At 47.4% G+C, this 25,765-nt stretch overlaps 1 protein-coding gene across 3 annotated transcripts in view; it reads left to right on the plus strand.

The window, feature by feature from the left end:
- Positions 1 to 25,765, plus strand: part of PRDM16 (PR/SET domain 16) — a 354,915-nt gene that overhangs the window by 308,650 nt on the left and 20,500 nt on the right. For all 3 annotated transcript variants that reach the window (XM_087755352.1, XM_087755353.1, XM_009460869.2), the window contains 5 exons: positions 4,700 to 4,802; positions 12,032 to 12,230; positions 17,006 to 17,153; positions 17,669 to 17,822; positions 22,096 to 23,497. In XM_087755352.1, the coding sequence (XP_087611478.1) occupies positions 4,700 to 4,802; positions 12,032 to 12,230; positions 17,006 to 17,153; positions 17,669 to 17,822; positions 22,096 to 23,497 (2,006 nt within the window). The remainder of the gene's footprint in view (positions 1 to 4,699; positions 4,803 to 12,031; positions 12,231 to 17,005; positions 17,154 to 17,668; positions 17,823 to 22,095; positions 23,498 to 25,765) is intronic.

Below are 25,765 nucleotides of genomic sequence, written 5' to 3' on the forward strand. Positions count from 1 at the left end.
TTAGCTCATTTTGAATAGTCTTTGTCCATCCCTCCTGCCGCACGCTGGTGCAATTAGTGGGTGTGGGCTTTGAGCTTTAGGTGAACGCTGCAGCCCTTCTCTCCCGTCTCTGCTGCTCTTTTTTTCCTAAAGTACAAACGTGTTGCCACAACGAAGCTAAGATAAATAGTAGACAGAACTCATACAGCAGGTAAACAGTGCTGTTTCTTATGAAAGATACCTAAATAATGAGGTAACACTCGGACGTACTTTTCTCACTTGACGTGTTTCATCTCCGCCGATCGCCGTGACACTGGAAACGCTTCCAGTTACCACGGTGTTCCCGAGCCGTCTCTGCCTCAAGAACACTTTTTCTCAGCAGAGAGACGTACAGCTTTGGTGACGCCGCGCTCCGCTCTGAGCGAGATCGGCCTCAGGATGGGGTTGTGTCTGGCGGTTCTGCGGTACCCGTCCTTGCAGTAGTTGGCCCGAATCGCTTGGTTATGTGCTGCAAAACGCTCCAGCCAGAGCCTGCGCTCTGGTACCCCGAGTTTACATCCTCGGAAGCAGTTACAGGGCAGATCCCTCTGTCAAGCCTGGACTGGAAAAGGATTCCTCTGGGGTTTTTTTTACTTTCCTTTTTTTCTTCGTTCTTTAGTGCCCCGTGCCTAGAGTAATTCTGATAAAAATCAAGAAATGTGGTATTTTCAATCATCTGTGAGAGCACTACCCAAACCCCAGTTACATTGTTAACTATTTTGTGTTAAATAAAACGGACTGGTAATTAGGAGAGGTGCCCTTTTGTTGTGAGAAATAAGAAACGATAACGTGTGGAATTTTTATATAAACGATGAACATAAATGATTTGTGAATGTAAATGTTCTGATGGATTAGTAACTCTGATCTTTTTCGGTGCACAACAAATAGAAAAGGAAAGGAAACAGCAGTAGTTTTAATTAATTCAGACCATCAGTAGCATGATTGCAAGGTGAAGTTAATTATTATAATGAAATGTTTCATGAAATTAATGTGACTCCAGCAGAACCCAACTTTTCTCTAATCATTAATGAAGCTTGTACTATATTTCTTGGAAGACTGTACCAGACGTGTTTTTAGCTACGTTGTCCTGAGAACACACAGGAGAGGCAGAGCTCGCAGTACAGCGGCAGTTAGCACTGAGTGTCATTCTGACGGATTTTTCCAACCTACGATGTGTGAATGTATCTAGGAACTAGGTGTGCCTTTTAGATTGTGGTTTGTATTTTAGCGCTGGTTTGGTTTTGGGTTACTAGCTGAGAGAGAAATCTCCCTTAATGGCTATTTTGAGTGCTTTTCTTTTTTCTCGTAGCTACTGCAAGTGATGGCACGTGATGAGTTCTGTTTTACCGAGTGAAGCCCTAAGCTCTGCGCTTATTCCTAATCTTTTGTTTTTCAGGCACGTTTGCCATTAAACTCGGTGTGGTTTGGTCCTGGGAAAGGCTTTTCTTGTTGAACAAGCAGGCAGGCAGGAGAGTTGAAGTGCAAATGAAAAAAACAATGAGAAAAAGGAGAATTTTATACCACTTGTAGTTTGCAGCGGAATCCATAGAAATGAAGTGTCCGATCCACGTGGAACAGTTAAGCGCAATCTTTCAGAAGTACGTTCGCCTCCTTCCACCTGTACGTAAGCAAGTAGCTTGCTGTCCGTTTTGCACCGCTCGGCGTTTTTCAGCTGAGGATCTCGGAGCGCTGCGAGATGCTCAGCTCCTTCCAGCCGCACAAGTTCACTTCTGACTGCGTCCCGGCCAGGCGGCATGCGGGGCGAGGATGGAGGCATCTTCAGTGGAAGAACTGGTTACAAACCAGTGGAAAATGGTGATGAAAATTATGCTAAGGATTCCGGCAAGTGCAGGGGTGGGTTTCTGTGCAGTTTGTGACAACTTGCAAATCAGAAGCAGTTAGATTTCATTTCTCTTCTTAACCGTTTGGGTTTGTGACCCTGTCACTGCTGCTGGTTTGAAACTCTCAGTAAGAGGTTTGACAGCTTTTTCTGTCGGGCAGCGTGAATCTGTTTGTACGCGAGATATTAATGTTTCAATTAATTTGCAAGCGAAATGGCAGGAGGTTTAGAGCATGCTTAGGAGAGGATAAACGGAGCAACGGGAGAAATCACGGACGCCGTGCTGATCTCGTGTTACCGAAAGGGTTTTCAGCGGCCGCCCCGCACTGGGCAGGGCTGTTACCTCGCTTCCACGGCGGCGATGCCCCCCGCCTCGCCCTTGCCCCGCTGCCCCGGCCGCTGCGGGACCGGCCGCTGCGGGACCGGCCGCCGCCGTCCCGTCCCTGCCGCCGGGGGCAGGCGGCGGGGGATGGCTGCTGCCCGGAGCGAACAGGTCGGGCGTCCCCGTCCTCCCCCGAGCCGCCACCCGCGCTCCGGCCAGGCCCGGCCCCGCTGCGGGGCGGCCCCGCGGGCCTCGGCAGCCGCGGCCGGAGCGGGGGCCGTCGGCGGGCGGAGCCTGCCCCCTACTGGGGCGGGCGGGGGCCGCGCCGGGCCGGGCTGCCGCCGCGGCGGCCCCGCTCCGGGCCCCGGCCCCGCCGCGACGGCGGCCGCGGGCAGCGGGAGCCCCGCCGCCTTCTCCGCGGCTGCAAGCGGCGTGGCGCCGGCGGCTGCGGGAGTGCGCGCCGCGGGCGAGTTTGGCGGGGTCTTTACCGGGGGAAGGGAAGGTGGGAGCCCCGGGGCGGGCGCTGCCGCCGTCGGAGGAGCCCTGGCCCGTCCCTGCCGGAGCGGCGCGGGGAGCGCGCGTCGCCGGAGCGCTGCCCTCCGCGGGTGCGGACCGAGGCCGGCGGTGGGCACGGGGGTGCGCGCACTCGAGCAGTGCCGCGCCGGGGACGGCTCGCTGCCTTGGGGTAAATGGCTGCCTCAGGTTTGGCTGTAACACGGATCGTTAATCTGTTGGGAGCATCCGGAGCTCAATCCGGAGGAAAAGCTCAGAGCAGTGACCGGATTCTTCTGTACGCGCCGAACCGAGCACGGCTGCTCCGGGGAGCAACGCGGCGTCGCCGCGCAGACGTTGGCAGCAGCGGCTCTTGGGCCGGAGCGGGGAGCCAGGGAGGACCCGGGCACCCGCTGCTCCCGCCGGGGCTCGGAGCCGCGCGGCTTCCAAGGCCTCGCGCTTCCCTGCGGAGGAGCGAAGGAGGCTCTGGGACAAAAAATGCATCGTAGCGACACTACTAACACAGCCCGCGCAGGCGTTTCAGGGTTTTCTGTCTTCGTTCTCCGTAAGCGGTAGATTGGTAGAGGCTGAGTGGCAGCTAATTTAGGGAATGGTTCTGGGTAAATTGTAGCTGATACCCTGAAAAAGAATTTTGTGCATTGCTGCTAAAGGCAGGGCTAATAAAACTTTGCAGTTAATAACTACTATCTGTTCAACTCTCGTGGTATTATTGTTAGAAGAGGACAGGCTCCAGCATACTCTAAAAATTTGGCTAACCTATGGAAGACACTGAGTCTCTTCGATTTCATGTAGTTCCGATCCTCTTTGTCAGTCACACAAACTCCCATCCCGCTGTTGATTTCCTTCTGCTGCTGGTTTTCATGAAATGCCCTCCCGGTTGGAGTTACTGAGCTTGCTCTCCGCAGCCCGCACGGCCCCATGTTGCGTGGTACCCGTGGGCAGCCCGCGAACGGGGTACGATGCGGTTCCCAGGCGTTACAGGGAACGGGCGAGCGCTCTGCTAAGCCAAATAAGCTGCTATCAGCACACTGTCCTTCCCAACCAACGCTGCCGGTTTGTCAGAAGGAATGAGGCCATTGGGGTCCACTCGCACGTAACCCATTTGTCACTGGACGGACTGTTTGGTTTGGGGGTGGAACAGTAAAGATGAGTGTGTGGTGTGTGTGAAATCATACGCTAATATGTCAAAGCCTTGCAACGTTACACTGTGTTGCACCTTGGATAAAGGGGATTTCTTTCTCATTGTAATATTTTCTAAGAAATGCATCCTTGGAGCGGGAAAATTCATTTTGGTTCAGGAAACCTGTGTGAGGCCTAGGTATCCTTTAAATCATGTTCTGCACACTTCAAATGGCAACGTGAGTGGGGCAGAGAGCGGGTATGTGGTCTCTGCCCTCGTCTGAAGCCCGTTTCTGGGTTCGCTCCGGGTGTCACGGCGCAGGTACGGTGGGTGAGCCGTGCTGTTCTCGGTACGTTGCAGAGGGCCCAGGTTCTGTGCTTAGACAGGAACTCTGAATGGGGATAAACTGCTCACCCGCAATGGTTCAGATCTTGGCTTTAGGGGTCAGGTCCTCAAGCTCTAGGTGAGAGTAATCGACAAAATAATTCCGTGAAGATATGCTAATTCAGATCTCTAATTATCAGGCCAATTTCGGCTTAGAGAAGCAGAGACTTAAATGTGTCAATACCATCAGTTTAATCTTCCCTTCGCTATAACAAATACACTGAGCTTATAGGAGGTAGGGAAAACAATGGGAAGATTTTGTGTAATTTGAACGAGAGGGGCTGTTACCGTAAATACTACTTTATTGTCCAAGCCGCGTGAAACGCCGACACACATAGAGTAAAATAAAGGCAGGAAAAAAGAGCTCTTGGTAGCAATTATCACACAAATCAAGTGACAGCCTCCCCTATTAGCTGGAATAATTTGAGTTATTGGTTAAAATGTAAAGTGCAAGTCTTTGCATATTTAACATGTCTCTCAATTTTTTGTTTCTGATTCCCAGATCTATTATAAAGTTATTAAAGAAATTGAGCCAGGAGAAGAGCTCTTGGTGTATTTGAAGGAAGGTGGTTATTCACTTGGGAACATGGCGCCCAGCATGGAAGGTAAGGCCTCGTTTTGCTAGATAGGACCTTTTTGCACCTCTCACCAGCAAACCAGGAATGTTGAGAACCTCAGTTAGTGCTGAACGGGGACAAAAGCCTGATGCGGTACCTGCCCCTTCTGTAACTGTTAATATTTTATGCTTATTTTCACCCTTTCTCTAGTGAGAGTAGCTGTCTTAGTCAGTGGTAGCGAGCAAATTTTTATTAACCTCAAGGCATGCAACAGGTTAATTTGCTTCTTCTCTTTGAGGAACGTTGTGGTTTTGAATATGATTGAAGGTGCCTTTTGAATTCCCGGGGTCACCGTGTTTCTTTCGGTGTAATAAAAATGGGCCAAACCATTCCAAGGCTTGCGAAACACGGGTGTTTAGAGTTTTAGATTACATGGAAAAGGGGGATCCAGGCAGAGGATGGAAGAGTTGTTGCTAGAATTATTATTGCTAGACTATAGATACCTCTGAAACCCTGAAATGATGCAGGGAAGGCCAAAAGAATGATTATTTTTAAAAGAAAGGTCACGTTTTCATTACTGCAGCGTCTCTCCTGCCTTGCAGTGAGTGGCATTGCAGGACAAGGTGCCCAGCTCACACAGGCTTGCAGAGGGAGAAGTTTCCTTAACTGCGTATTGCATGCGGAGCGGCCTGAAAGACTAAGCCTTACTCACGTCTTCATGTGTTAGCATAACCGTTTCCCTCTACATATCCTGCTGTTCATTCCTGACGTTCAGTCATCACACAGGCTATCTGAAAGACCGTGATGCTTTCCAGGCTAAGTGAGTGTTTTCTAGTAAGCTAAGGCAAGGAGCAGTGCGCTCAGGTTTTTGGTTTCTCTTCCTACACCAGGAGGGTGCTATGTGAAACTCAAGAGGACATATAGAGAGGGATGGGAAAAGAGAAGACTTTGAATCCTTCCTCCTCTTTCATGGTGCACGAAGATGGGTATAAAGTACTTAACCTGTTTAGCAAGAAGCAGCACGGAGCTTTCTGCTTGGCGTTCTGTTAGACCGTTGAAACCTTTGGGCTCAGTTTTCGTTTCCCAAAGAACAGGAACATTTGGTGCTGCAGGGTAAGAACAGCCAGAATTCCTACAGTAAGATTACAGCTGTAGCTCAGGGGTCTGGGAAGGAAGCGCAGACCGAGCTGGTCCGCCGAAGAGGCTGCGGCAAGGCGGCTGGGAGGCGGCGTTCCCTGGGGACAGGTTGCTGCTCACCTGCTCTTGGCAGGGCCCTCGCATGCTTCTCCGTAGTGGCTGTTGCTGGCTCTTGTCAGCGACAGGGGAGCAGGTTAGGGGACACACGGCCTGAAACACGCTGGCAATCCGAGAGTGTCGCCAGGGTGGTTTTTTCCTTTGTTAGAGTGCTTTTCTCCACATTCGTCTGAGGCTCTGACTGGTGTTGGGTAGCCCACCCCTTTCACTGCGAGCGGCAGAGCCTGTCAGTGCAGACACCGTGCTGTAGTGATCCCGTAGGAACGCTAGGAAAGATGGGCTACGCCGTTTCCCAAAATATTATAAAACCAAGGCAACAGCACAGACATATCTGGAGTAATAAAAAATTGTACAGATTCTCATTTTAAAACGGCTGTTTGCAAGTCCAGATCTTTTCCTGAGCTGAGGACCAAACCCTGTCGCAGCAGCGCACCTCGTGTGAGGAACGCCGTGGTCCCGACGTGGAAGGGGAAGCAGTCCGGACTTGCAAAGTTCTCCTCTCTTTTATGGGGTTCTTAGTTTCCCTGACGTTTGGTGACAGCGAAAGTTAGAGAACAATGTAAGAGGTACATGAATTGTCTCAAGTGAAGAGATTAGGGCATGTTATTTATGTCTTTTTCTGCTCATTCATTGAACGTAGAGCCTGTTGCAGGTTTCGCGTTATTATTTGATGACTAATTTCTATAAATATATTCTCATCTACCAGTCTTCTTTTAAACTATTAGTTGGAATTGCTGTTCTGCATAATTAATGGCCGAAATTTGAGTTCTCTCACCTGGACATCCTACAATACGTTTATTTTCTTTTACCTGTATATGAATATAATTTTCAGATTCAAATTTGCAGTGAAACTCTTTAAGAGTATACATACGATATGCGCAATTAGTTTGAAACATTTCTGAGAAAACGGGTGGTTTGAGGATTGCTGCTGCTGAAAGCTCTTTGCTGGAGGTCGGTGGGTGAAGCGACTGAGCAGGCAGCGTGGTAGCTGCTGTCTCACTGAGATGTCAGGTTTGGGATTATTTTTTCAGTGTTCTCCCAACAAAAAGTTAATAATTTTCTTGAGACCCGCACACAGAGATGAGTAATTTCTGTATTCACAGTGATTGAGTAACACATTCCTTTTTTTGATGTCAGGAAGAAATCAGAAAGAAAACTCACCGCTGCTTTGCATTTCTGTGTCTAATAGGCTTCTGTTTGAAGGAGCAAAAAGTGCTCCTTGTTTTCCGTCTTTGTCCTTATGTAACGTTGATCTGTATCTTCCTGGTAATGTCTAGTGCTTTTGCCACATAATTGCTTTCAAATTATAATAGGCCAACATTAAATATTTGACTTCTTAATACATTTTACTTTCAGTAATGCTATCTTCCTGCTGCCTCGCACCCCCATTTCGATTCTGAATTAACAAGAAAGAAAATGCAAAATTGTTCCACACAAAGATAATTATCATAAAAATCTTTTATCCAAACCCCAGCCAAACACAGCAGACCCCTTATCACTGCAGGAATTTTGAGTAGGGCACTTGAACTCCTTTGAGATTCAAGTCTGGTAGATTAGCATGTAGATGCCACATAATTGTGTTCCCCTTGGTTTCTCTGAAAGCTATTAGGCACTGATTTATTTTTCTGTTACATTCCTGCTTTGTCCTGAGCGTTACTGATGGAACTTAAGATAGACACGTATAGCCATAGATTTGACAAACAAGACACAGAGAACAGGCAGCAATTTTTTTGTAACTGGCTTTTTCTTTCCTTTTTATCCCCTTCTCCCTGTAAGATACTGGAGCAGTAACCTTTTTTGAAGGGCAGTATTTTCATTTGCGGTGCTTAAAGAAAGAAGAAAACTTCAAGGAGAATTTGTTTTGAAAGGCAATGTTTTTATTTTTGGTGCTTAAAGAAGGAAAAAAAATCTTTAATGAACCTGAAGCCTACAAACTGGTTGTCTGATATAAAGACACAGAATAGATGCCAGGTCTTGGTTCAGTCCTGAGCCCCCTTTGTTACTTAGGCTTCATTTTTGCGGAGTGATGGTCCGGCCCTTAGTCTGCAGGCCGGTTCTGTCCCTGCAGCGGTATTAACTGAGAAGTCTGATCTCCAGTCGTCTCGAGTTCAGAAACGGGAACGCCAGAGGAATGGGGGTTGGATTTTGGTAGGATATAGCCAGCTACGCTACCAGCCAGGCAGTTCTTCCTCTGTTGAACCTGTCTAAGCATCAAAATAATATTTGCAACCAGTGGCAACATCTATAACATGTGACTACAAGGCTTTTAATCCTATTTTTGTCAGTTTTCTAGCTCTTCTTTTCAATAAAAACCTCTTTTTCTAAACCCAAATATTCTGAAGTACGTGCATTTCTTTTCCTATTATCCATCTTTTCTACCTATGGAAAAGCTGTTGTGCTTGATGATAGGAGAGGAACGTTGTTGTTACTGAAGCACGAGCCTGTACAAAATAGGGTTTTGTCAATTTAGTGACATGAAAGGGCTAAATCTGTAAAATCTGTGTAGCTCTGGAAGTATGCAATTGCAAAGCAAAAAATGCACGTCTCAGCTGAGCTGTCTTGTTTCTTAACATTTCTTAATAAAAGTCTGATGGGGCAGCGCCTCAGCGCGTGTAAACGTAGCTACGGCAGCTTCTACCGACGGAGGATCCCGTTATGTTGTGTGGGATTTGTGAGAGATCTGCAATTCTGCTGACAAAGGCCAAGGAGAATTAGAAGCAAAATCTCTTCTCTAACAGTTGTTACTGAGGCTGTCAATGTATTTCATCCGTCTGTCTGTGTGTCTGTCTCCCTACTCTGTAATCTCATAGAAAGGACAAAAATAATGTTATTCTCGTTGGTAACAGGCAGGGCTGTATCAGGTTGCATCCCGTCCTCTGGGAGGGGGTGCTTGCGAGTTGTCCATCTTTAGCCAGGGATATAATAAATTATTCTCCATGGCTAGTTTTCCCAACTTGAAGTGGATTTCTGGTTCCTAGAGGATAGTTTGGGTGAAATAAGATACAATTAATAACGTAAATCTCAAACTGAAGTAGGAGGAATTTAGTATGGGTTTGCAGAAGCTATTCTGATGCACGTTCTCTGAAGTCTAAAGAAGGAAAAAAAAAAAAAATCTGTTTCCTCCATTCCAGGTTGTCAGGTCTGGGGAATTGCCAGTTCGAGCTTGAGATGCTGGGAATTTCGTAGGAGCTTCTTAAGAGGTGAAGCTATCCAGGAGCTCCCCAGCCCGGGGCTTTCAGTCGCTTCTCGCGCTGAGCCGCCGCTGTTTACAAAGGGCGAGGAAGGGAAACCCTGGATTTGCGGGGTGAATTCTGAGGTTGATGAACACCTTGCCAGAGCAGTTCCACGTTATCTGGAGTTACCGAGGGATTTATCCTGTTACTCCACAGTTCAGTGGGCTGCATGAGTCAAATGAACTTCTATCCCACCTACGTCTCTAGGAGTCAAAACCAGAACAAAAGTAAGGTCATGTTTATTAGTGCCAGTGACACTTTTGAGTACAGCTTGACGTCTGAGATGATGAAAACGGAGCATTGTAGCAGATAAACACTTGTTCCAGTGTGCATGAGAGCTCATGTGAATTCGTCAATAACGAGGAGAGACGGCACGATGAGATTATTGCCTCAGCCCGTGCAGTGCGTACGTTCGGGACGCTCGATGCTGTCAGGCTTGTCCCTTCTCACCCAAGTTAGGGATGCGTGGTGTGGAGGCTGCAAAGGTGCAACACACCTAATCACAGCCCTTGGCCCCCTCGCGTGCTGCTTTCACACTGAGAATGTTTTCGGGCCATAAGCATGTGTAGATGAAATCTTAAGTTTTGCTAGGTAACGTTGTTCCAAGTAAAATGCAATAACAAGACATATCATGGTACTATTTTTTTTTTTCCCCTGATAAAATAGTTTGGATTATTTTAATGGTGGGTTGTACATGGTCTCTCGATACTGCTCAGTAGTTTTTTATATCCTGATTTCCAGGTTTGCCTCCCCAGGGACATAAACCACACGAGATACATATTGGTACTGTTCTACAAAATGCCGGTAAATAGAATTTCTCTAAGGAGTAGAGCAGGGCCTGATCCATGTCACTGTGAGGCTGCTGATAGCAATTTCAGAGTATACGATCTGTCAAAACTAGTTGAAGTGGGAAAGATACGGATATTTTCTTCCCTTAGGTACCCTTTTTTAGTCAAAATCCCCTTTCCCCCCCAAAGGAAAATGCTGACTGCTGGATTTTATTTCTTTTCACATCCCTCTCTTCTGCAGCTCAGCAAACCCTATAGCATCTCTGTATTTTACTCATTCCGTGTGCAAACGGGGTATAGTACCACTAGACATGCAGTTTGGATAAATAGCAAGGCTTCGCTGATTGTGTCGTAGTGATATTTTCTTTTTTAGCTGTGTTTGACTTTTTCCAGTTGGTGGGCATGTCGATACTTTCTGTGTAGGTGTGGACCACTTTGGGTTTCATCTGCCTACATAGCTTGCTGTAGCAGCTTATGGGATCTTGTCTTTCTTAGTCACCGCAGCAGCAAGTCACTGACACCCTGGCGTGCAGGGGCACGGGTCGAAAACCACAGCCCGAGTTTAAATAGGCTGTATTGAGAGAAACGGAGAAAGGAGATTATTGCACGAGTGCAGGCGGGGAAGCGGTGGTCTCTGGGTGTGACGCTGCCTGTGTTTGTACTCGTGTCGCACTTTTAACAAAATTAACCCTGATTTATATAAAATGCAATTTCAGGCCTTAAAGCACAGCCTAAGTGGTTGTAATTGTGCAAAGCTTTGGGCAGACGAGTACGTGGGGTACTGAAAACCAAGGGTTTGCTGAAAGGTTGCAGATTTTGAAAAGGGCTCTGGGTGGAGAAGCGGCCACGAAGACGCGAGTGCCGCCCGCATCTTACCCCGTCGTCCCCTTCCCCACGGAGCCGCAGCGCGTGGGGATGGATCAGCTCCATCATGACATTGGCTTTTGGCTGCATCTCTTAGAAAGAATATTTCCACTCTTCCCTCTGAGCTAATGCATTGTACCACAAGCTTTCCTTTCGAAAGTAAAGTTATCAGAAAAAGAGAATAAAACTTAATGGGAAACAGAGCCGCAGAGTCCGGAGGAAGAGGGTAGAGGAGGACAGGGAAATGCGGCACCAGTGACTAAGTGGTGGCTGCAAAGCTTCTGTTTCAAGCTGGCTGCTGGGTGGAGAAACCCGGAGCTATCCCGACTCCCTCGCAGAGGTCGTTCTCCTGGAAAATTTACAGCTCTGAGCTGATTGTTTGGCTTGGCACTATGGTCAGGATGCTGCCTTGTAAACTTAATAATAGCTGCCCTCTCTTTAATTTGTTTGACCTTGACTACAATAATTTATTATGTGCACTGGATTTAAAAAAAAAAAAAAAAAAAAAAAGAACAAACCAAAACAGCACAACAACAAAGAATTTGGCTCCTTTTTCTTTCCTCCATGGTACTCCGGTTTTGAACTCCTCGGGTTTGATGGCGCACTGTGCTTCTGCAGTTGTGCGGGACGAGCTAAGAGGATAACATTAGAAAGACATTTTCGTAGAAAGGAGCTTCTCCAGGTTTGTGCCGTGGCGATTTGCTTTTCCAGTGTCTGTCTTCAGGAGTATGGTTTGTTCCTCTTTTCCCCGGCAGCCCCTTTTGAGGAAGAGCTCGTTTGTATTTTCAAAAAACCTCATTGCAAACAAGCAAAATGCTCCAGAATAGCCCCAGTATTTTGTGTATCTGCTAATTCTTGTAGGTCTCTACGTCTCAGCAGAGGCCGGGACACAAAGAAAACAAGATCTCTCCTGGTTGTGCAATTTATTTTTTTTCTTAATGCTTAAAGTGAAAGCAGTCTGCTGGCACAGCCTACCTTGGTTTCTCTCTCCTGTCACTTGCAAATTTCCTCTTTGTTTGTTTGATAGATCCTCACCGAATATTACATTTTCTTTACAAGCCCAGTGCTGGGTAAAATAATTAGACTTGTTTGAACGTCCTGATCCACAAGTCAAAATCATGTTCTCTGTCTGTTGTAGAAGAGCACACGTTTCGCTGCGAGGACTGTGATGAGCTTTTTCAGTCAAAGCTCGACCTGCGGCGACACAAGAAGTACGCCTGCAACGCTGTCAGCTCCCTCTACGAGACCCTGAATGACGAGATCAAGCAAGAAGCTCTTGGAGATGGACAGGTCTATGAGTGCAAAGACTGTGAGAGGATGTTCCCCAATAAATACAGGTACTGGAATGTTGCCAGAGCCTCCTCTGGCCTCCCCCTCCGCGTTACTGCTGCGCAGTGCTGTCTGACGATGGGAGGCGCGGGACCGAGGTGGGAGCTGGGCGGCTCAGGGTGGCTGCGGGAGAGCGCCTTTCCTTTCTCCACGGGGTTCGGGAAAGTCGTTTTGGGGATCCTTCAATGGCGTTAGCTATTGGACAGCATTTTATTTCACCGTGATTTCATAGACTGCGATGCTTTTCGTTACCCATTGGCAGAAGCACCCGCAGATTATTGGCAATATAAAGTTTAAATGGTTGTTTTCTGAATTCCCTGTGACTTTTTCAGGGCTGTGACAGGTTGGTAGACCTGGTTGGTATCTTTGCAGCAGCTGCTCCCATGTGATCTGGTTCTGAGGGAAAAGAGTGGTATTACGATCTGCTGATATTTGCATGCAGACTTTTTTTATATGTAATTCTTGGTTATTTGAGATCAGTGGCTATAAAGAGGCTTTGTTATACTAAGAACTCTTAACCTGGTCATGAGCTCCTATTTGGTCTTGCAGAAGCCATTAAAACATTTTATTCCAATCAAATTTTCGGTTTTAATTTTTTTTTTAAAGAAAATGTTCATGAAAAATTTTGTGTTCACCAAGCATTTTTGTAATGGAAGTGTGAAAAGGAAAAAAAGAAGATAGGATATTCTCCATCTTATGTTTTTATTTGCAATAATTATTCAATTATTATTATAAGGCAACTCTAAACAAGAATTAAAACTTTTGAAGAAAGGAAGAATTCTTTGTCTTTCAGTTCCAACTGAAAATTTCCATCTTTCAAGCATAATGTGATAGTAATCGGACACAGCTTTAAAGCAGAGATCTTTGAGATTTCTGATTCATTTGCAATGTGAGGCTCAAATGGTTAAATATTAGGAGCCAGTTTTAAAAAGTTGAGGGTTTTTTTTAATCATTTTAGGATTGGGGTTATTTGTATCCTCAGCCTTTAACTCCTGGGCTGTACTTTCAAGGTTTTCTCCGCAGCATTAGGCCTAGGGTTTTATCTGTTTACCGGAGGCTGAAGTTCTCACATACTCATTTCAGTTTACTTCTTAGATGAACAAACACCACGCACAGCAAGATTTGTTACAAAATTGTGAGAACTGGCAATCCTCTGTCATGTACGATGTAAGCAGAGCAAAAGTGTCGAGCTTAAAGCCGATATAAACCCTGTTTCATTTCAGTTAAACCTTTATGATGTTCACCAGCGTTAGTCATTTTGAACTTAATTGTATTGTTACTTTCAGATCTTTTATCTAGGTAAATGAAGAAGAAAATCTGTTTTAAAAAATGTAGAGAAAGGTGAAATGTAAAGAACATTCCAGTAGTTTATCGGTATTGAAAGGAGCTTGGCTCTTGGCTGTGTGTGCTGTGGGCGATTTAAGAGTCGGTAACAGATACTGTCTCCCGGTGACATCTGTGCCGCGGCTCTGTTAGCACAGTTCGATGTCTTTGTTCCTCGCCTTGTGTTCCTGCCTTGGCTGCTTTTGATTAGATACTAGGAGGCTGCAAGTCTCTTAATTTTTTTTACCTGACAAGAAAAGGAGAGCTTCCTTTAAATGTTTTAAATATTTATGATTTTTAGTCAAATTTCCAGTTCTTTTATCTCTCTAGCTACGTTAGAAACTCTCCCCTCTTTGGCTTCCAGCACTCTGTAGTTTTTATGTTAATCCCTCTTGCCATGCGTGTGTGTCTCCTCCGCCGGACGCCTCTGGGTTTCCTGGCTCCCCTTGGCGCTGGGGTGGCACTGCGTCTGTTTTGCAGGCGTTAAGAGAAGCAGAAACGTTGGAAGTCCCTTTTTCCCTTTAGTGATTACTTGTCCCTGTGGGTAAGATGTTCAGAGCTGTCTGGTGAAGCTAATTGTAGGTATTCAGCTGTGGCTGAATGAAGGTCCCAGCCTCCCTTGACTTGTTGGGAGCAGTGGGTGAGGCAGACCTTGACCGAGCGTCAGACCTGAGTCGCCCTGAGGGCACATCTCCACTGTGAGCACCGCGGGCCGTGGAGCGGAGGCTCCGGGCGCGAGCACTGTTTGTAAGTGTGGGTGGGTAAAAGGAGCGAACAAGTGACTTTTGTTCAAAGTCAGATCCAAAACCTTCGGAAAGGCCAAGGACAGAACACCAATTCTACAAGCTCTGTCCTGGTGTATTTTCAGGACCTTCTCTTGTAGAGGAGATTCTTCAAAATCATCACGCCTAACCGTTACTTTACAGACCTTGTAATTTAAGAAGGAAACATGGCAGAACACTTACCGGTCATCAGCGTGCTCAACACAAACATCTCGAGCTTGAGGCAAAAGTCCATGTGTGTGCTAGCAGGGATTTCCAACTTCTGAGCATCCCTAGGTGACGGAGAGGCCTTTTCAAGGTCTTTCCAACTGAACTCAGATGGAGATACTCCAAGTCACTAGCCACAGAGCTACAGGCCTGGAAAATGTTTGGAGTTGTGAGAGGGGCTCCTAGGCTCAGTGGCTGCCTTGTGTTTTACACCACTGATTCCAAATATCTGGGTTAGGGTTTTTTTAAGCAAACAATATGAAGTTATTTTTTTCGACAGGGAAAGATAGAGTCAGCAACATCACCGCTCAGCATACTACACGCTGATGGATTTAGTGGAGCTGGGCGAGAATGTCCACATCTCTCCCTCCCCCATCAATCTGCTGCATTTTATGTCCCGAGAAAGCCACTAAAACACAGAATATATCCAGTCAGCGTACCTCGATGTTCTTATAATTTTTCAGAAGTTAATACAGATCAAATCAAGAGTGCCACTGGGGAACTGAAATTGAGCATTTAGCAGCTGACTAAATAAATAAATGTTTTGCTAATCCCAGTAGGTACTTGCCTCTAAACAGCATATTAGTTTGTCCATATTTGCTCTAAATAAACTCATAAATCACAGTTAACAGGAACGTATTTTTGTATATGTATATGAAAGGTATATATTTCTTTGCATGTGTAAAAAATGTTGTGGTGCTAAGAACACCATTTCTTTAGCAAAATGAATATTGCTTCTTTAAAATTACTGGATTGGCAGTTTATAAGGGGCATGTTCATGAATATTAACTATCTGACTTGAAGGAAGAGGAGGTTCTTCAAGGGAGTAGCAGGCTGGTGGCTGCTTAGATTGGTATGTGGAGTTGCCAGGCAGGTTGCCATCCCACCAAGCCCACTTGTGATGAAGCCACCTTCTACAGGGTTGCCCTTGTTCCTGTGCCAGCAAATGCCCTCAGGACACAAAGATTTCCATGCAGGGCAATCGTCAGTGCAATTAGCCTTTACACTGGGAATTTCAAAGGACCCCGGTGTCAGGTCCATTCTGCTCCGCTGCCGAGCAGGCGGGTGCCTGCTGGTGCCAGGGTGCCCGTCGGCATGCGGTCCCACTGGGGTGCAGGTCCCCGCGGGCAGCTGAAGGGAGCGCGAGCCGTGTAGTCCTGAGGACCATGCCAAGGCTGAGTCGGTTCCTAGGTTTCTAAGTCCCTCAGGCTCTGTGGAAATGCCCAGGAGTTGTGAAGTTGTCCTGTAGCATTTAATGAAGACTGGCAGGGTTTTCTAGCAGTGTTTAGTTTTAATGTTCCTATAAAAAATATAGCCGTGCTTTAAAGTTCCATAGGAGTGGTTTAATATCGATCTGTAGGGGATTTCAGGCAGTGGTAGATTTCACATAAGTTTGTCCTTCATCAGAATTCACAGTAAGGAGGAGTATTTGTAACTCCGTTAAACTACACTGACCGCAGCAAGGGACGCAAATTATCTGCCTTTGTTTCTGAGGGCTGGCCTGAGGCGCAGGATTTCCACTCGTCTTCAGCAGAACGGTGTCCCCGGCGCCGTGCCTGCCCCACCGTCACCGGCGGCGCGTCCCTTGCCTGTCCCGCCTGCTTCGGTGACCCGGCGGAGCGCTGCGTGCCGAGGCACAGGGACAGCGCTTTGGCGTCGGGGAGCCAGCGCACCCCGTGCCTTTCTCTGAAAAGCCGTCCCTGCCGTGGCCCTCTTCCAGCAGCCACTTTGGTTTGCCATCGTCCTCCTGGTTTGGGAGAAGCTGCCAGTTGGCAGAAGTTAAAATTGCCGAGTTAAGTAATAAAAGATGTCTGACATTTAGAAGTGAAATGTGTTTGCACCTTATCGTGTTTCTTTCCAATGTTAAGTTGCTGTGTTCTGGGAAGCTGTGGGCTTTGTGCCCACGAAAACGGCAACGTGATAGTCTCAGCAGCAACAGCTAATATCTTGTCTTTCCCTGTGGGGATGCCATAGAAGTCTTGGTCACAAAGTGCTCATTTTTCCCTTCAGGAACCTGTAAGGTCAGGTCTGGTTTTTACCTTCCTTTTCCTCCTTCTAAATGGACTCAGGTATTTAATACGAAATATCATAAAATGCAGCGATGTTTTGAGGCAGAATAGGGCAGCTTCCATCTGTGAAATAAATGCCAAAAAAAGAAATGGTATTTGTGTGTCACTGCACCTCTCGTGGTCAATGTGCTGCTCACCTCCTTTTCACAAGGGCTTTTGCAGTCGCTCTCCGCGGCACCAGTTAGCCCTGGAAACCCCCCGGACTCCACGGGCTCGCAGCCTGTTTCTCGATCGCCGTCCCTGATCACCTCTCTCCGTTTCAGACCTCCCTGATAAGGGGCACTTCTGTAACAGTGTATGCCCTGGCAGTAAGTGCCCGGTTCAGGTGGGCGCTCGGTTTGCTGCCGGCCCGGGCTGTGGCCGCCGCCTGCCATGCGAGGTCAGCCTGTCTCTCTTTCCCAGCCTGGAGCAGCACATGGTGATCCACACCGAGGAGAGGGAGTACAAGTGCGACCAGTGTCCCAAGGCTTTCAACTGGAAATCCAACCTGATTCGTCACCAAATGTCTCACGACAGCGGGAAGCGGTTTGAATGTGAAAATTGCGTTAAGGTACGGTGCAAGACATGGTAACCATGGGCAGCTTTGCCTGGGAGAGGGCGCTGGGGCCTGGGGGAAGGGGTCCAGAGGACGGGCAACCCGTGCCAGCGTGGTTCGGTGGCCCGGCTGTGGTGTGGAGCACGGTAACACAAGGAGAGCAGCACGCTCAGCTGGCCCCGGCAGGGCGTGGAGCTCAGCCTTGCCCCGTGCAGCTCGCCGTTGGCCTTGTCCCGGGTACTGGGGAGCTGCCGGGGTGGCGGGTGAGCGTTGTGCAGGGCAGATGTGGGTGAGCAAACAGCTGCTAACCGGTGAGCACCGCACGCTTCGGAGAGCGTGCCAGCAGCCTGGCGGGACACGGCTCAGCCCTGCTCGCTTCCTTATCGGTTTGCAGCGGGTGGTGAATATTCTGCACTCCTAATGCCAGCAGCGGTGGTGACAAAAAACGGAAAAAATAGTCAAGCTTTTCACGGATACGGTCTTCTCCCTACTGCTTTGTTTCCCCCTCCTGAAGGCATTTTCTCTTTCAGGTGTTTACCGACCCCAGCAACCTCCAGCGGCACATCCGTTCCCAGCACGTTGGCGCGCGGGCCCATGCCTGCCCGGACTGCGGCAAAACCTTTGCCACCTCGTCTGGCCTCAAACAACACAAACACATTCACAGTACTGTCAAACCTTTCATATGTAAGTTGTCACGGCCATCACAGAGCTCTGGCTTTTGCTATAATTGCACGTATCCTGCGGGGGCCCCCCAGTACTAGCTGTCCCTCTGTGAGCAGCCGCTGTAATTTTATAGGTCAGAGCACAAGATGAAATTCCGCAGTGATTTTTTTTTTTTTTTTTGCATGCTCCCTGTTTTTTCAGTAAACATTCGTGGCAGTTTTTGACTTTCTTGACAAGTTAAAAGCTGTGTCTCTCAGCAGTCCTAGCGATGCCATTTTCTCATATCTTTTCTTTCTCTCTTCTTTTGTTCCTTAATAATTTTTGAATGTTCATGTTGGTGACATAAATAAATAGCTGACACAGCCTGATCGAAATGTTTTTCGGGGTGCCTCAAATCCCGTAGCCGTTGTAAAGAATTTGGAATAGTCACAGAGACGAGAAGAAGGTGTTTTTTAAAAAGAGTTTTTTCCTTCTTTATTTACTGCATGTTTCATCTAGATAATGCTTGGAAGCCAGATAAACAGCAGATTAACTCTGTCCTTAGTGCTCTCTTTAGGGGAATATTTCCAAAAGGGCATTTTCCCTCAAGAGCCATTCATCTCATCCCTTGTCATTCTCAGGGTTGTATATTTTTTTAATTGACACAGCTCCTATTGGATTTTGATAACTCTGCAGAAAAGTGGGCTGTGTCACAACAAAGCTATCAAAACTTTAGGGACTCCTTCCTGACACTCTTCAGAAGGCGCGGTTCAAGCACAGAACGGGATCTGTGTTTGATTCCAGGCTTTGATGTTACGGTGGGGAAGCCACTGAGCCCACTTCTGCCTTTTTTTCCCTGTTGGTGTAATGGGAACAGTATGCCAGAGTATCCTGGGAGACTCGTTTCATTAATGTGTTCTGAGATAATCAGATGGGTGTCAGTGGAGGAAGAAAAAATACTCGTATTGCTCATTTTGATGCAATCTTTCATTTGATGACGGGCACATGAAAGAGATAATTTGAATCTCATAGTATTGCTGCAGTGAGATGAATGATTTCTTCTCATAATCTCCTCACTCTCACCTCATAAGAATTAGGGAGTTGTCAGTCTAAATCAGCGTGTAAAACAACTTGAGACTGATTCTGCCAAGTTCAGATGTGCCAGGTGGCGTCACGAGCGTGAGTATGGAACCCATTAGCAGCTCTAGGGAGCCGCGAGGCAGGACCCGCGGGGACGTTTTTCTTTCCTCTGCAGTGGCAGAAAGGGGGGGGAGCGTTTGCTTGTTTGTGTTTTACAATATTATACCTGGCATTAAAAACCCCCACAACGCTAACTTTGTAACTGCGGAACACAGAACAGCAAGAGAGGACATTACAAGCGAGTTACTAAATTATTGTATAACTGGAAACTTAAACAAAAAATTTCCAGTTTTCCTTATTTTAGAGCGGTGACGTGAGCTGTCATACCTATAGCACTTTTCTTTAGGGAATTTTGTGCGGCATCATATATATCTAGCAACTCTTTCTGGGGTGGAAAATGTAAAAAAGGAACCTGATTGCCTTGGAAGACCGTGCTTTTGTTATCCTTAGTCTTCTCATAAAGTTTTGCCACATGGGAACAGTAGAACTTCTTTTTTGTAAAATTGCGAATGCATACAATAAAAACAACACAAACATCATGATCCCAGTGTCGAGGCAGTGGGAGCTGACAGCAAGCGCACCCAGTTGTGGTACAGTCTGCTTAAGCAGATTAGCCATTTCTTATAAACCTGTGTGTATCTTCTAAACCACCATATAGCATCGCTTGGCACATGGCGAGGGAGATGGTTGAAATTAGAAAGGAGTAGTTTTGTTGTGGAAAGAAAAATATACAAATGTCTTTTAAAGAAATCCACCCAAATGTGACATTTCCTCAAATAGTAGTAGTAATTTGAGGGGGAGTTTACGGCACCCTTACCCGTGGAAGTATTTGCACCTACCTGTTCATTTGGACACACGGAGTCATCCCCACAACCCTAAAGATGCTGGCTTTGCGCAGACGAGCAGGACAAGGGCACTGCTCCCCCATTCTAGAGCCAGGGGTCGGGCAGTTAAAGGAGCACCCGAGGCGAGGCGGCAGCAGCGACCCGGCCGTCCCGGCCTCGGCTGGGCAGCGCTGGCGGGGGACGGCACTGGCATCCCTCGGGCCGGCGAGCGGTGGACTCTGGCAATAGCGGAGCACGGGAACGGGCCGGAGAGGCAGAACTAGTTTGTGGGACGCGTGTTGTGCAGATGCTGACATACCCTTCTGCTTAAATCTCTGTAGAAACAGAGATTGTTGTAGCATTAGCTTTATGGACCATTAGCTTTATGGAAAGCAAATTGAGAAGTGTTTCCTTTAGGTATTTTTTAAGAAAGCATTTTAAAATGAAGTAAAAAACTAAATAAGCCCCTTCTTTGAAAGTTAAGGTAGCTAGAGTAATACGTGCAACAGCCATAAAACCGTATGTATACAATAATAGTAGTTCAGAAGAACTGACACAAGTTCTTAAGGTGTGATTGCCAAAAACTAGGGGTGGCTTTAGCATACTAATCTGAAAAAGCTGTTACTCAAACGTTGAAACTCTTCTGCTGATTTCTAGTTCTCCTTCTGTTCGTGTGTCCTTTGCAGCCCTTGCTGTATCTAACCCAAAGCAGAAATGCTGAAACACTCCGAGGAAAGACAGGTCATACTGAATTTCTAGCGCAGTCAGAAACCAGACCCAGCAGACCCTTCAGGGACAATCCACTGAGCTTTGGGATGCTCGTTTGAACTTAAATGTTGAATTTGTTAAATTGTAATAATCTTTGCTTTGAATTTCAATAAGAAGGGCTTCCCCATATGTTTTCAGAGCTGCCGGTGAAATATTCTCCTGACAGTCATTTGATATCCAAGCACTGATGTAAATCCTAAAGATTTAGAAGAAAATACAGGGAAAGTCCCGCTTGCGTGTACCTGTCAGTAAAGGTCAGCAGGGAGGGAGGAGGAAGGGACCACTTTGTCATGGAGCTGGAGGCCGGGGGGTCAGAAGAATTTGGATTCGGGTCCTTGCCTGCCCAACTCTGAACAGTGTGCTTTCCCTCTCTTTGTCCCAGTTCCCATGTGTACTGAATGGCGATAACAGCAGTTCTCCTGCGAAAGGAGTGTGTTAATTCACTAAGAAGCAGAATTTCTTCCTATGTTGAAAGAGGCGTCAGATAATGAAAAGTTACAGTGTTTTGAGACATGGAAAAGTTTGGGTGGGATTTTTTTCTTACTGTTCCTTCCACACCGGCAAAGTCTGTAGGTGAAAGAGATCAGAAAAATTCACATTTTGAAAGCTCAGTATTTACAGGTTGTTAAAGAAAACACTGATGTAGCGTTAACTTAGCATTGCTAGGGTGTCGTACTAATTTAACGAATACAAGATCTCACCCCGCTTCTAGCTGAACTGAGGCCTGGCTGGCAAACTATTTATAGAACATCCCTATGGAGTGGTTACTTACTATTAATGGCATTAAAGAAGGGGTAGGTTTGATTAAATGAGGCAAAGTTCTTCTCCCCTCAGCCTTCAGTGCTTCCTGCCATGCCAGGACTACAGGGGAAAGCAGACTAGCTAATATAAAGGGACATTATCATTAAAATGCATCATTATTGAAAATTCAAAAAAAATGTGTGAGCAGGAGTAGCACATCCCCTCAGATTTCTGTAGAGTCGCTTGTGGAGATTTTCTCGGAAGGCGGTTTACTGAAAGGGCAATGTGGTGGTGTTTCTGGGCTGGTAGCCCCTGGGAGCCTGGCCCGTGCCAGCTGGCCGATGGCGGGGGGTCAGAGGAAGCCTTGCTCTCTGTCAGCTGCTCCTGGGTCTTCCAGCCCGCACCCCTCTCCAGCGCCCTCGGCCGGGATTCCCCGGGCTGCCCCTTCCTTTCCAAACGCAGCCGGGATCACGGCCCGGTGGGGCCGAGTCCTGTATAAACACTGAAGGAGGGAGACGGCTTTTCCCCCATCCTTGCAAGCTACAGGGGCCAGATGGGCTCGTTGGCTTGGTTTTGTACAGGGAGGGCTGAAGCACAGAGAAACTAAACGGTGTGCCGAAAGTTACGTAGGGAAGCCTTCGCGGGAGAAGCGTGGAGCGGGGTTGCTCGCGACCCAGTCCCACGTGTAGCTGTCGCCCGCTCTTTACCTCTGTTCGTCCGGGAAAGGGGATTTCAGGGGCAGGGTGGAAGGGGGGGGACGCCGAGGAAGACCCTCACGGATCCCCTGCCATTTCCTGTTAATTTCATATTGCTTTTGTTGTTGGTTTCTGTTGATGCTTTAGGTGAGGTCTGTCACAAATCCTACACGCAGTTCTCCAACCTCTGCCGTCACAAGCGGATGCATGCGGACTGTCGCACCCAGATCAAATGCAAGGACTGCGGCCAGATGTTCAGCACTACCTCCTCTCTCAACAAACACCGGCGCTTCTGCGAGGGCAAGAACCATTACAACCCGGGGGGGATTTTTGCCCCTGGCCTACCCCTAACGCCCACTTCCATGATGGACAAATCCAAGCCCTCTCCCAACCTCAATCATGCCGGCCTGGGATTTAACGATTATTTTCCATCCCGCCCGCACCCGGGGGGCCTTCCATTCTCACCTGCCCCCCCAGCATTTCCTGCCCTCACTCCGGGATTCCCAGGGATTTTCCCGCCATCCCTATACCCCAGACCCCCTTTACTACCACCCACACAACTGCTCAAAAGTCCCCTCAACCACACTCAAGACGCAAAGCTTCCAAGCCCCCTCGGGAACCCAGCACTTCCTCTGATCTCTGCAGTGAGCAACAGCAACCAGGCCACTTCAGGAGAGGAGAAGTGTGAAAGCGGCCTGGAAAACTCCTACCTGGAGAAGCTAAAAGCCAGGAACAGTGACATGTCCGATGGCAGTGACTTTGAGGATGTCAATACAACCACAGGCACAGATCTGGACACCACTACTGGCACTGGTTCCGACCTGGACAGCGATGCAGAGAGTGACAGGGACAAAACAAAAGATAAGAGCAAACAAATTGAGAGCAAGCCAGATTTTGTCAGCAGCTCTGTGTCTGCAAGCTCCACCAACAACACGAGTGAGATCCCTCTCTTCTATTCTCAGCATTCCTTCTTTCCTCCCCCCGAGGAGCACCTGCTGCCTACCACGGGAGCAGCTAATGACTCTATTAAAGCTATCGCCTCCATCGCAGAGAAATATTTTGGGCCTGGCTTTATGGGGATGCAGGAGAAAAAGATGGGTTCGCTGCCGTATCATTCCATGTTCCCTTTTCAGTTCCTCCCCAATTTCCCCCATTCACTCTATCCTTTTACGGAGCGGACCCTCAATCACAACTTGCTGGTCAAGGCAGAACCAAAGTCACCCAGGGACCTCCACAAAGTAGGCAGCACCAGCTCAGAGTCACCCTTTGATCTCACCACAAAGCCAAAAGAGATTAAGCCAATCTTGCCGCCACCTAAGGTCCTGCCAGCCCCATCCTCAGGGGAAGAACAGCCACTGGATCTGAGCATTGGCAACCGCATCCGAGCCAGTCAGAACGGAGGAAGAGAGCCACGGAAAAACCACATTTATGGGGAAAGGAAGCTAATGGCAAGTGAAGTCTTACCCAAGATTTCCCAGTCTCAACTGCCTCAGCAGCCATCCCTGCATTATGCTAAGCCATCACCCTTTTTCATGGACCCCATATACAGGTATTAACATACCCTGCCTTAAGCGTTTCCTCTAATGAGCTCATTTTCTAGCTGACGTTGCCCCTTGAAGCAGATCGGGATGTAGGATGTTTAGAAAGAGCAGCGAAAGTCTGCTGCAGTTGGTTGTACTTCTCTCCTTTGTCACAGCACATTGAATTTTCTGAATCGAAAGGGCTGAACAATTGAAAGGAGTATTCATAATCAATATGTATAAAGAACACATCCTTATTTTGATAAAGAAGAAAATTGACCTATTTAAGGACTCTCCCACGGGCCAACACTAAGATGGCACTTCTGCTGGGGAAATTCCAGAGGTTTGATTCGATAAGAATGCAGAGTTCAGATGCCTCGGAGCCTGGGCTCTCATGGCTTGGGAATGAGTCAGGAGCCCTGGGAGCCTGGAAATGCAGCTCTCCCACTGACTTACTTGATGGCCTTTTGTGAGCCACTTCACCTTTCTTCCTCCCAACCCCCCTTTTCTTTCTAATTCCTTTTCTTAGAGTTTTTCGGTTCATAGGAACTGCTGTTGTGGACCCAGCCTTTTGAAACATTTTTAAGTCCGGAGTAACGACTACTGTGTAAATACGTGGTAGCGTGTTATTATCCCCATCTTCCAGGTACATTTCTTGCAGACTTATCTTTCTTAGAAGATAACAGGGGTTTTCTAGTTTCACTTGAAATGGATGGGTTTTGAGGAAGGCCCGATTCGTTATGTCATGCCTAGAATGAGCCGAACATGGAAGGCATGTGTAAAGCAGCGGAGATGAAGTTATCCAAATGCCAGTTAAACTTCCAGAAGGGATGAGTCCAGAAGAAGATGTGCAGGGAAGACTTGAGTCTTTTGTTGTTTAGGAGCTTTTTATAAAACCTGTTTCTAAAGGAAAATTATTTTAAGCTTTAAGGTGAGGGTACCAGTAGGTTTGCGTATTACCCATCCGGGCACTGGCACGACCTTTGTTACCTTCTGCTGCTGCTGAGATGTATTTGTCACATCGCAGATACCGTTTGCTTGGCTTTAGCAGAGTCCAGTGAAAAGAGACACCTCGAACTGGTTTGATTTAGACATGAACACGGCAGTTAACTCTGCCTTAGGACGGGATGCTTCCTAACACCCGTTTGGGTAGGTGGGCTTGGCCCAGAGGGCTCCCGGACTCGGGGTCTGGTTGAACAGCCAGTCCTTGGGAGCGAAGGGTTTGTTCTTGCCTTGCTCGAGCTGCACGCGAGTCGTGTGCTGCGGGGCCGCGCAGTGCGCCTAGCTGTGACCCAGCCTGCTGGAACGCGCTAAGGGATGTGCTGCAGAAGCCGGCGCTTTCTGAGCGCTGGAAAGCCTCAGAGTCACCGCAGAGCGATTATGTCAGCGCTGGGACGGTTCGCTTGAGTGTTCAAAGGACTGCGAACAACAACGGGTGGCGTGGCCTTCGCTGCCGGCTGGAAAAGCAGGCCAAGAGAACAGCACCTATGTCACTGCCTTGCTGCTATTGTACGGTTGATAACTGTGGGAAAAAATGATGTCAATGTCTAGCCAGGCCAAAGAACTGTCAGCTGAGATGAGGATTAGTGAGCCCTCGTTGCTTGCTATTAAGAAAGCGTCTCTCGCTTTGCCAGCACTCTCAGGGTTGATGCTGTGTTGCTTGCTTACATGCTTACCATCTGTGATGGAAACGGCTACATCACAACCCGGGACGTGTAATGTATTCTGTCTGGGACCCGCCGTGGTCATCTCCTCCTGGAAAAATAAGTAATGAAGTAAATAGTCCAGCATTTATTTTTGTAAAAAGTACTTCTGGAAAAAAAAAAAAAAAAGTGATAGAAAGGGAAAAGCTTCGAGTTAGCTTAGGATCCTGCCACCTCTGGGCATTCGCAGTAGGAATGTTAAAATAACATGGGTTGAAAAAGCCGTTGCCAATTAAAATAGCAGCCTCGGGAAAACCGTAAAGGTCCAGAAGACAGATGGAAGTGAAGGATGGGGGCATCATTTGTTGCATTCCATGGGATGCATATAGTTTTAGTAATATATTAAAATAGAAAGTCAGTGGTGGAGTTGCTTGCGAATCAGACTTCTAATGTAATGAGCTAAACAGCACAGCTTCCAAGTCCCAGCTTAAAAAATATGGAAATATTTTGTTTCTAAACTTCTCTTTATCAGACTCTCTCACATCATTTGGCTCCTTCATTTTTCTCCCAAAGGCCACTTAAATCCTTGACATTTTCTCCTGGTGATATAATTTAATGCAGCTAGACAGCCTGAAATCAGTGTGGTTTTTAGCT

The sequence above is a fragment of the Nipponia nippon genome, unplaced genomic scaffold (genome assembly GCF_047370975.1).
Source record: "Nipponia nippon isolate SJK-2023a ecotype South Korea unplaced genomic scaffold, ASM4737097v1 scaffold_19, whole genome shotgun sequence".
NCBI classification, from domain to species: domain Eukaryota; kingdom Metazoa; phylum Chordata; class Aves; order Pelecaniformes; family Threskiornithidae; genus Nipponia; species Nipponia nippon.